General features: G+C 32.3%; 1 protein-coding gene across 1 annotated transcript; it reads left to right on the forward strand.

The window, feature by feature from the left end:
* The first annotated feature begins 454 nt into the window (after positions 1-454).
* On the forward strand, positions 455-1,459 carry LOC133291340 (adenylate isopentenyltransferase 5, chloroplastic). Its single transcript, XM_061489593.1, has one exon. It carries the CDS (start codon positions 455-457, stop codon positions 1,457-1,459), a length of 1,005 nt encoding a protein of 334 aa, XP_061345577.1.
* Positions 1,460-12,721: the final 11,262 nt, after the last annotated feature.

Below are 12,721 nucleotides of genomic sequence, written 5' to 3' on the forward strand. Positions count from 1 at the left end.
TTCTCTAATTAAACTATAACTAACTATCTACCTAGCTAGCTAGCTAGACCCCCCTACTTTGCAAATATTCTACCGCTCGCCGCGTGTTTTTACATTAAAGGTACGTCCGCATATGAATAAATATGGTGGTCTATAGAATCATGCGGACCTTGCTATTGTAAAAAAAAAAAAAATTCCCTTGTCATTAAGATCGATCTATATATGTTTTGGTCGTATTTTCTCCTTATGATCATCATTCATATACATGACATTGCTTGCAAATTAAGCTCATTTTCCGTGATCCATTATACTTTCCCCCTTGCTAGATTCTCTCCAGTTTTCAATTTGTAATTAGGTGTTATAAATTAATAATACCCGTATGAGCTGGTTTTGCTAGTACAATTGCTAACACAAGTAAATAAAGAAATGTTTTAATTTTGGTCAACTTGGCAGGTTCAGTTTAAGAGAGAAGAGAATGAATATTATTTCGGGATTGTCAGCAGCTGCTTCTGCCTGCAAGCCCCTAGTAAGTTTCCAACCGGCACTCACCATGGAGCTGTCCTTGTTCCACCAACGTAAGGATAAGGTTGTTGTCATCATGGGCGCAACGGGTAGCGGGAAATCGAAGCTGGCCATAGACCTAGCCACCCATTTCCCACCAGCTGAGATTGTCAACTGTGACAAAATGCAAGTTTATAAAGGCCTTGACATCACCACAAACAAGGTCACAGATGAAGAGTGTCGTGGGGTCCCACACCATCTGTTAGGCATGGTTGATCCTAACTCTGATTTCACTGCCAATGACTTTTGTCACCAAGCCTCTCTGTCCATAGGTTCCATCGTGGGGAGGGATGCACTTCCCATCATTGCTGGTGGGTCCAACTCTTTCATCGATGCATTGGTCAACCATCAACCTGAGTTTCGGTTAAGGTACGAGTGTTGTTTTCTCTGGGTCGATGTCTCACTCCCTGTCCTCCATTCCTCTCTCTCAGCACGTGTGGATCGCATGATTGAGGCTGGTCAGATTGATGAGGTTCGTCAATTTTTTGACCCATCCCATGATTACACAAAAGGGATAAGAAGAGCCGTTGGTGTCCCTGAATTTGATGAGTTTCTCAGAACTGAAGATGAAGCTGATGAAGGAACAAAGAAGAGGCTCCTTGACGCTGCCATTGCCAGGATCAAAATCAATAACTGCAGCCTCGCCAATCGCCAGCTTCAGAAGATTCATCGCCTTTACAATATCTGGAAACGGAATATGCACCGCCTCGACGCCACCGAGTCCTTCCTCAAGGGTACACGTGAGGAAGCAGAGGAGGCTTGGGAGGATCACGTATTCTCAAAGAGTCGCAGGATCCTCCACAAGTTCCTCTACGAGGAAACCCATGTCCCCGTCGGTATTGTGTCCCCCAAAGCCGCTGCAATTGTTTCTGCGCCGCCGCCGTCACCGCCGTCGGCCATGGCCGCGATAACCCATTAGAGGTTTTAATAGGGAAGATCACACCACTGACATGGCTCCGATGACACTACATGGCATTTTACCTTTTTTTTTTTTTTTTTTCTTCAGCTGCAATTCCTTCTTTAAAGTAGTGTATGTGTTACAGCCATAACTAATGAAACATAATATATAAATTTTACTTTATGCATCTTTTTGTATATTTTAAAAATAGAATAAAATAACAGATGAGATTAAAAAATAGAGAAAGATTATATTTATAATCTTTTTCATTTACGACATCTTATCACCAAATTTTAATTGTTGTTTTTCGACAATCTGACGGTTATAATTTATTGGATCACACATATTAATTAATTATTAATTCTCAATAAATTATAACTATCAAATTAACAAAAATTAATAATTAAAATTTAATTTTAAGAAATTTTAAACGAAAAAATTTATAAATATAACCTCTCTTTTTTAATTTTACAGAAAGAGGTGAAAAAAGAAGGAAAAAAAAAAAAACAGAATAGAATGTTACATTCCGTTCTATCTACACGCCACTGTTCCATGAATTAAATATATCAATGGAGCTCAGCATATATAAACAATGCCAACATGGCTAATACTATGGGGTAACAGTTGCACACTTGCGCCGGCAAAATGCTTGTTAAATTTGGTCTATAAGAGACATAATTTTTTTACAAGCTAAAAATTGTTATTTGCCATCACTTCAATCTATAAATAAATTTGATTCGAAGAATGAGATTCTTGCCGAATTTAATGAGAAGAAGTATGAGAAAGATTGTACATAAAAATGGTAAAATTTTAATCAACAAGTAGTCTAGTCTCTTTTGAAATATATAGTCTCACATTAATTATATGAACAACTAATGTGGAGTTTATAAGAACTTGGATACTCCCACCCTTTGAGCTAACTTTTGAAGTGTTGTATCCCAAGGTTCTTTACACAAACTCCCGTGATATTGGTTATTGAGGTAAGAGAGTTGCTATGACTAGCTACATTTGGCGGCCGTACAGGTGAGAGGCAAATAAGGATCCGTGCAATGCGAGTGAAGTGGATGGGTTCTTTATTCCCTCTAGTCATTGAGTATCAATTATTAACTATCAAGTGTGGGAACTTCTCATCAGCGTGTGCTTTGTTTTTAACTTTTTGACTTAGGCATTTAGGTGCCTGCCCCGTCTCTTTTCCGAATCTTCCGTACCAATTACTAAAAGAGTGCGGTGCACTTGCATTAAGCATTGTAAAGTTGGCTCTTCGTGAATGGATAAATAAGAGTTTAGAAGGGTTACTTATGATCAAATTCAACTTTTCGTATGCTCTTATATCTATCATAGAGGTTTTAATACCAATTATGCGTGTACTGAATCTGTAACGTAATTTTTTTTTTTTAAAGAAGTAATAATTATTGATTCAAATGATAAATAACAAATTTACCTTATTTAAAAGTTGAGTTAGAAATCCTGAGAAAAAAATAATAATCTTGAAAGTGTCAGCTCCTATTTTGATCAAACAAATACTCCATTTGAATTAGTCAGATAATTAATAAACCAATTGAAAAAAAAATCTTAAAAAAAATATTACAAATGTTGCCCATGTATAAAAATTAACAATTGATTTTACATGTTAAATCAATTTAATTCAATATTTTTTTCGGTACATTGATTGTGTGAGTAAAACTGCTCAATTAATTACCAAATATATTCTTATGCGAAGTGTTATGGGGAATCTTGAAAAATAGAAAAGGCGGGAAAGGGTTATAAAAATGGTAGGGGCAACGCACTCTTTGTATTCTTCACCCCACATGATTCCATCCAATACATAGCACAGTTTTCCTTTATACTCCTACTCATCACCACCCCGTATTTAAAAGGTTAAAGTGGAAAAACACCTCTTTTGTTCTTAAGCACTTTTGTTTTAATTCCTCAACCTAAAATGCTCATATATAAGCATTCTATAGAAATTTGCTTGCAGCAAATATTTTTTTGACAACAAATTGCTGCAATAATTGGCAAAGTAAATGCATGTCCCATTTATGAATTAACAAGTGCAAATATGGTCAAAATCACCTTTAGTAAAGGGGCATAGCTAGTCTTGGCTTTGCATCCCATAAAAAATAGAGGAAATTAAAGATAAAAGGAGTCATGATTTTTCAATACTTCCTGAGCATCTTGGTCCACATCAAACATACATAGAATATATTTTCCAAAGTTTATAAGTAAATAAAAGTATAGTATATGTTCCTATTGGTTCAGTAACTGTATGAAAGTGATTTATATGCAGTTAAGAACTTGGCTAATGATCATCTATATATTAAATAATAGATATATCATTATCAGTGTATATACAAGGTTAGCTAAGGCTCTTTTTGCATGACATTTGTGAATTATAGAGTGCAACTCGATCATAGTATATATTATCAATACGTATCATTGTTGCCAACGGCATACGCAACGAGAGGGATCTGGGTCTTTTGAGAATTGAAAACAGCGAAATGCAATATACTAGAGCAACATTCAATTTGTATTACGGAAAAAGTGAAATGTCATGTAGCTAGCTCTAAGTAACTATACTGAGCTCTGTTCTTTAGTGGTGCCTCAATGTATGAAATATATTATTTCCTTTTTATGTTTTTCGTGCTAACAGATCATATATAATAGTTTTCAGTTGGTAAAAATAAAAATAAAGGGAGAAACATATTCATACTAGAGTAGAAACCAACAACAAATTCATTCAAAAATAAAAAAAATCATATGAAAAATATCTTTTTTTTAGGAAGTATTTCCAAAAAGATAATTTTATCGCCAACAAAATATCGACTTTTTAAAAATAAAAAAAATATATCGACTTTTATTAAAAAAAAATAGGTTATTGCTACTTTAAGGCAATAAAAAATATTATCGTATTTTAAAGTTGAAATATATCACAAACTTAATAAAAAAATCGAATAATATTAATAAACAAAATATCAATAAATTTACTAGTTCAGTCAACCTTGATGATAAGCTTTAATTAATTTTATATTATTTTATGAAGAGTACTGAGGGCAACGCGAAACATGGATGATGTATACTTCCCTGATTTTTTAAATTTATGTGAACAATGCAATAAAAATAAAATTATTTACTATTTAGTTGAGCTCTTATCGAAATTAACGTGGGTTGGTATAAGTGGAAAATAATGTCAATTTTTGAAACATATATATTTGTAGGTTTTATTTTATAATTTATAAAAAAATTATTGAGAAGAATCTATACTTTAATACTCGATTCACGATTGTATTTTAGGGGATTAATTTCTCTTCTACTAAATGGAAAACATTTGAAAAATAAAAAATAAAAAAAGGGACGGCCACTTCCTAAATCGAAAGATGTTTGACGGGATTGGAAATTAAAAGTGAAGGAAGATCGAGGATAATATACATCTCTCCCCCACAGCTTTCATTCTCAAACAAGACTAGTCAAAGTAGCTCCTTCAAACTCGGAACGAGCGAATTTAATTTATTCAATGAACGAGCTCTTGGGACGTTATATTTTATCAAACCAAAATTACACTTTCTTCCCCAAAATAACAATAAAACAAGCATGAATATCTCTCGTCTCTAATTAATGGTCGTTATTTACCCGGCGGCTCAGTTGCTTGCAAGGAATTTAGCAAGGTGAAGACAAGATTCTCGGTTCGAGTCCTACCAGATGCCATATTGAGGAGAATGAGTAGGAATGTTCGTGATCTGTACTGTATCGGTTTTGAAAACAAAAATCATTCAATCTAATTTTTTCAGTTTGACCATGTAATCATCCATTCGGTTTATATTTTTTTTTAAATTCAATTCGATCCAATTTTTTTCGGTTTGGATTGGATCGATTTTCGGTTTTTTGACAATTCTAAAATTTGTTTCATGATTATTGTGCAAATAACATCTTTCGTATATATTGGCTTTGTAAAAAAAAATTGAAATACAAAAGCATCATTAAACGATAATATGTTTTTTTTTTTTGGACAATGAGATATGAAACTCTACACAGATGAAATTTTGTTGTGACTAGGTTTTTTTTTGGATTTAGTTGATGGGTTAATGAGTCTTGAATTTAGAAATTTTTGGTCTATGATTGGGGAAAAATCCAAGTGGGTAGAGGAGAATTAATATATTGGATCGATTTTCATCAAGCAATCTGAAAACCGATCAAATCTAATTAAAATTTGCGGTTTTTTTCGATTTTTGGTTTTTTGATTTTTGGTTATCAGTTTGTCTGTTCGGTCACCGCAGTTTGAATCGATTTGGATCGGTTGATGAACATCCTGAGTAAAAAATATAGTAATCTTATACTAGGCTGTCGAATTTCAGATTAATCTCATATATAACTCAAAAAGTCAAATCACAGATATACTAAAAAATTTGATTCTCCTCAAAAAAAATAATTAACATCGGTTATAAAAAAATGGTCATCGCTTTGGTTGTCAATTCGATTCAACTACTACTTTTACGGTAGACAACAGAAAAAGGATCAAAGTTTGTTTTCTAATGATAATATAGAGATGAAACAGGCTCCTATCTATCGCTGTCTATGTGATTATCATCTTGTTGGGGCCTGGGGGTTACTAAATGACAATGTACCATTCATTTGATTCATGGCACGTATATGATTTCATCTAGTGTACAACATTGCAACTTTGTCCTGAGCCAACCCGACGTAATATTTGAAAGGGAGTTCTAAAAACCCGAATGTACTCTATACAGCCACAGGTACAGCACAGTATAAGATAAAATATTTAAGAAAAATAAAGGATCCTCCACAGTTGGAGTTTAGTGTTCACTAAGGTAGTGTTTGGTTGAAGGATTATTTTGGGATTGATGAGAAAGTGTAAGTGGATATTGGAGAATACCACGTTTGGTTCAGGTTTTTTCAAAAAAATACTAGGCAAATGGGATAGATGGAAAAATGAATTTTGTGTTGATTTTTAGATGAAATTCACTGTTACAGAATACCACTTGAGATAACTGGGAAAATGAAAAAACAGTTGCGAAGTTTCTCCCGAACATAGATTTTGCAAATTTAAATAAATTTCCCTGGTAATATTTCGGTAAACCAAACAACTTTTTTTACATTTTCCTACCAAACTCATTTTTCAACCATTTCCCTAGTAATTACATTTTCCTAGTATTCAAAAAATTTCTCCTCAACCAAACACCCCCTAAAAGATGAAGAATTCAGGTTTTGGCGTGTCGTATTTCTCCGGCTAACCATGTCTATAACTTAGGTATGGTTATGGGTTGGGCCAAACTTTGTCTCGAAAAGTTCAAGTTTTTGTCAAAAAAATTCAACTTGGTTTGACCCATGCCTAATAAGAGTCTAACTGTTAGCCTGATTTGACCCGTTTATAAAAAAATAAATGGCCTGACCTTGCTCGTTACCTTGTTAATTTTTAACTTTTAAGCAGAACCATGAATCAACTTCACAAAATATTCAAATTATGTTACTAAATCAAAAATCACAATTTCAACATCCAAACAGAATTATGAATCACAACAAAACTCATCATAATCTGCATTAAAGTCACTTTCAAAAGCAAAATGCTTAAATTAAGTAACATATATTTCATCAGATCCAACAAACAAATCCATACTATGTAAATTAAAATAACTACATGAATCCAACAAACACATCATGATGCTTGTAGTAAGTATAACCTCTCCAAAAAACCTTTTAATATATTCATATACACAATCTAACATGTTGAGATGTTGGTTCCTCCTACATAAGAAATAAAATTAGATTTCTATTAAAATATAATCAAATATAATTAAGTTATAAACAATTGTAATTGATTAAATTTATATATTTTATTTTTTCTTCAATGCATACTTATTCTATTTTATTTTATTTAAAATAAAGAGTACACTATAGGCCGGCCTGTAGGCTTATAGGCTAAGCCTTGTTAAAGTGGGTCTATAGCCTATTTATTAGACAAGCTTTTACAAGGCTCAATCCCGACCCATTTTACGAAATATACTAGGTCAGGTCTGGCTTGACGTAGACCGAGTCGTAGGCCCCTGTAGTCCGGCCCGACCCAGTTTCACCCCTAAGTATGGTTAGTTAGAAAAAGATGACACGCCAAAACCTAAATTCGGTATTTATTCAATTTCTATTTATATCAAAAAAAAAAAAAAAAAACTTGTAACAAGTCGGTAAAATAAATAAGAAGAAAAGGAGAGATCATTTTACAAATCTTAATTTTTGTTAGTGATATAATACGAAACTATTGATTGGGCATTCACTTCTTAACTTAAGCTTTTTGATTGAATTGATTTTTATATAATATCAAAGCCAATGTGACTAAGTAGTTATGAATTTGATCCTCACATCCATATTCTATTAATATAAAATAATTAAATATTATGAAGTTTCTTAACATAGGTAAGTTGGATTTGATACATTATCTATCCTTCAAGCCCAATGTGCTATCGTGCGAGTGGACGTGTTAGAGAAATATAAAATCATTAGTGTAGTCTCACCTAATAACTTAAGTTGTTCGGTGAGATGGTTGCTTAACATGGTCCGTGACCATGGGTCACGAGTTCGATTCTCACCGTCTTGCACATTCTAGTGGAATTAAGGCAGCATAAGATAGAACAAAAAAAAATTAGATCTGTGCAATATCCACATTTCAAACCCATGACTCTTGCGTGAGATGATGTGCTAGAGAAATATAATATAAAAATCATTGATTTACCTTCACTTCTAAGCTTGGTTGGTGAATATAGGGTCACGAGTTCGATCCTCCGCTTTTAATTGAATTAATGTTGCATAAGGTAGAATAAAAAAAAATAGATTTATGCAATATTCATGCTTTAAGCCTAAAAAGCTCTTGCGTGAAGGGATATATTAGATAACCTTCACTTCTTAACTTAAATTTTTGGATTAAATTGATTGTTTATGAATTTTTTCTATTTATATATATATATATATATATATATATATATATATATATATATGATTCTAATTTATTAAATGCATGAGATGAGCTGACTGATACAAACGGATCAATCACTACTAGAAAAATCCTCATTTTTGTGTGCTTAATTTGTTACATCAGAAGTATATGTTTCTTTATAAAAAAAAATAAAAAATGAGGACTCAAAAGAAAATAGAAAAACATATTTGAATTTAAATGAAATAAATTTTTCATACATAAAAAGGGGGAGCACCAAATGATATACTCCCGGAGCACTTAAAAAAAATCACATTTTTTTATAGAAATTCTCAACCCAAAGAAGTCTGTCGAAACTTCAAACCGAAAAACTAATGATTATAGACTAAATGATTGATGACCATTTAATTGATGGATTATAGTCCGTCGAAAACTTATTCATCCTCAAAATGGATGAAATATGTTAGTTGAAAATGAAATTTTTTTTTAGTAATAAATGACTAAAATTGAGTGTATATGTTTACAAACACAAAATCTAGTATTTTTAAATGATTCACCCATTAGTTACATTGGTGCAATCAATATTTGATCTTAAAATTGCCATTTGTTACGAGATGACACTTCGGATGCATTTTGGTCATGCCAATGCCAATTGGACCTTATCAACTTCATAACAGGAGGCTGTATATGATGAACAACTGACGGTGCCGTCATGTCATTTAATTTGTAGCTTCTTGACGATGCAGACTTGCGCTTCTCCTCTTGATATGACTATCCACCCACTCTTAAATCATCAAATATGAACAAGAAAGTTGCACGTGTGCATGCTGGCCAAGACAAAGAAATTAAGGCGTCAAAAAGTGTGGTAAGAGCTGCCAATTTTTGGGTCTTAAGCTTGGTCAGCTCTATTTTTTTATAGATTGATTTCCAAATTAAAGTGTTTGTTTGCTTCCTATCTGCTACTGTTCCACTTCTTTGATACGTAACACTACCCAATTCTTACCTTCGCGGAAGTTGTTTATTTTGATTTGTCTGTTCCCTTCTCCTACTTTGTTTTTATTTTTAGCTAAGTTTGTAGCGTGTATGTTGCTGGGTCTTCTTCGTAGCATGCGTCCTTAGCAGGATTGGTCGATTTCGATCCCTACACCGTCCAAGTTAGCTACTTTACAACTAAGAAACGCGTAGCGAGCTAGCTGGAGATTCAACGAGAGGGGGAAACACGGTTTCGGAGGTTGGGCATTGGAATCTTTAACGAATCAAATGACTATTTTATAAGCTTGGAGTTAGATTTAGTAGTATATTTCTTGCGTCAATTTTTTCACTATAAAAATGTTTGTCATGTTATCTTAGGTAGATCTAGTAGTTCTGTTCCTTTGTATGTGTTTCAACTTAATTAGATTCTTGTTTTCTGATCATTTTTTGAGATTGGATTTCCTTGCACATCTTCCGGGGTCTATCAGATAATGGGCAGTCATCGTATCTCCAAATATTTGTCTTAGATATGCGTTTGTATACATATAAATAGTTTAATTGAAGGAAAAACATTATTTCATGTTGTACGAGAATTCAATTATTATGTTGTGATCTTTTGATTTGCGTTCAAATTTTTTTCTCTCTTATTTTAATAAATGTGAAACCCACCACTAGTTAGTCACAACATGAGAATTCAATTCTCATACAATATGAGAAAATCAAACCTCTTAATTGAAAGGTGAAAACGATGGATTTGCAAACAATGGTTCTTTCTATTCTTTATCTGCGTGCTATGTTTTTCATATATATTGTAAGGAATCTACTTCTCACATAAATTATCTTTATGTTGTTAAACAAATAAAATAGGATCAATCAATTTAAAAAAAATGCACATCTTTTTATATAAATATAATATGAGAGATGAATCTCATGTAATATGAGAGTATAATTTTTCATACTCTAAATAATTTTTATCTTCTCAATAAAGATAAGAATCTTTGAAGCCTTCAAAAGAAGACGCGTATGTATTATCCTTTTATCATATTGAGTTGTGGGATTTAGTGAATCTTTGTCATACTAATTACGTTGAGATATGATTGGAGAAAGATTTGATTAGAGTTCCATTAATTTTGCTATCATGTCCAGCCGTCTAGCTGCCGTGTGAGCAAATTAATTAAACATATTAAATTCGATCATGTTCTTAAAAATGATAGTCTACTCAGTACCTAAGGAAAAAAAAAAGGGAGAACCTAAAGAAAAAGTAATATATATACATGAAAGATCATATAGTTTTAAATTATGATATTTATTTGTGTTTCAAATTAGATGTAGTACAAGAAAATTTGTCATTAAAATCAAGAAGGTGCTCAAAGTTACAATCAAAGCTCAGACATAAGATTGCTCTTGTCTCTCCAAGAACTCTCATTAGTGTTAATATTGAATTACAATTTTTAGAAAATTCCAACTGAGAAGATGATATAGCAACTAAAGCTAACTGGTAAAACTACAATCCAAAATCTTGAAATCTAACTCTCTCTCTCTCTCTTTCTCCAACTTCAATTCAGACTTCGTATTTAAATCTAGCTACTCCAAGTCCTTGTTGTCCCTCAGATCAAAACAGCATCCATAGGTCATCATTTTGCCACCTCAACTCCTTCATCACTACTGTGCTATCCTGTGATTAAATGGCAGAAGAAAATATAATTTTTTTACATATCTGCCATTATCAGCCCAATTACTTTAGTGGGCACATTCTTTGCAATTTGGGCCTTTTTAACCTGCACTTTCAGTTATATTTAGCTCAATCATAATAGAAAATAAATTGCTAAGTTAGATAAAAATCACAACTAACACTTCTTCAACCTCAATCTTCATTAAAGATAACATTTTTCTTTAAATAATGATATGCTGTTAGGTGATAGCGTATAAGGTAAAAAAATAGATTATATTTTGAGCCAGAATGCTAGTTTGGTCCAAGACGCGCCAAACCAACTTCAGGCTGGGCCAGATCAGACTAAATAAATTTTGAGCTTGAATTTTGTTACCCCAGCCCACGCATTTTGTAGAGTTATTCAGGTGTGGCCCATTTATTTCACAACTTTTCTAGAGACTATCTATGGCAGTTCCCTTTTTCTAACTTTTATCATATTGAGTTGTGGGATTTAGTGAATCTTTGTCATACTAATTACGTTGAGATATAATTGGAGAAAGATTTGATGAGTTCCATAATTTTGCTATCATGTCGAGCCGTTTAGCTGCCACGTGAACAGATTAATTAAACATGTTGTATTCGATCATGTTCTTAAAAATGATAGTTTACTTAGTACATACAAAAAAGGAAAAAATATTTCTGCAGTTACTGCAGATAAGTTATTTGTATTTATTCTCAAAACGACGTCGTTTTGGTATTGAAATCATAAAAAATTATAAATATAAAGACTATTATAACCCTGAAATAAATTAAAATTACAAAAATACCATGATTTCCGTCCTAAAACGACGTCGTATTGGAGTTATCTGCCGTAACTGCAGAAAAAGCGAACCCTAAGAAAAAGGGGAGAACCTAAAGAAAAATAATATATATAGGGTTCGTTTTTTCTGCAGTTAATGCATATAAGTTATCTGCGGTAAGCCCAATACAACGTCGTTTTGGGGCAAAAATAATGGTATTTTTATAATTTTAATTTATTTCAGGGTTAGTATAGTCTTATAATTATAATTTTTTAATATTTGAATCCTAAAACAACGTCGTTTTGGAAGTAAATGCAGATAACTTATCTGCAATAACTGAAGAAATATTTTTCTGATATGTATATACAGGGTTTATTGCTTGAGATAACTTTATTTCCGGCTGCTGAATCGTAACTGTACAAAGATGGATCAATGGTGATAAAGGAAGAGAAAAAAAAAAGAATCATAACCATTCAAAGTTGAAGCAATTAATATAAGAAAATAAATAAATAAAATGATATAATTTTTGAGTGGACGGAGATAAATATATCTCAAGCTACTTGATATATATATATATATATATATATATATATATATATATATATATATATATAGAAAAAAATATTTCTCCGGCAACTTGAGATACGTTTATCTTCGGTCACCCCAAAACTACGTCGTTTTATTTATTTATTTTCTTGTATTAATTGATTCACCTTTGAATATTTATGATTCCTTTTTTCTCTTTCTTCCTTTATTACCATTGGTTCATGTTTGTACGGTTATGATTTAGTAGCCGGAGATAAAATTATCTCAAACAGCTTGAGAAACGAAAAGGCCATATATATATGTGTGTGTGTGGAAAAAATATTTCTACAGTCACTTTCGATAAGGTTATTTACAGCTATCCAAAAACTATGTCGTTTTGA

Source organism: Gastrolobium bilobum, unplaced genomic scaffold (genome assembly GCF_033153095.1).
Source record: "Gastrolobium bilobum isolate Gb01-03AN ecotype WA unplaced genomic scaffold, APGP_CSIRO_Gbil_v1 utg7904, whole genome shotgun sequence".
Lineage (NCBI taxonomy): Eukaryota > Viridiplantae > Streptophyta > Magnoliopsida > Fabales > Fabaceae > Gastrolobium > Gastrolobium bilobum.

Coding starts and splice junctions, on each gene's coding strand:
- LOC133291340 (XM_061489593.1), top strand. CDS start 455: ATGAATATTATTTCGGGATTGTCAGCAGCTGCTTCTGCCTGCAAGCCC.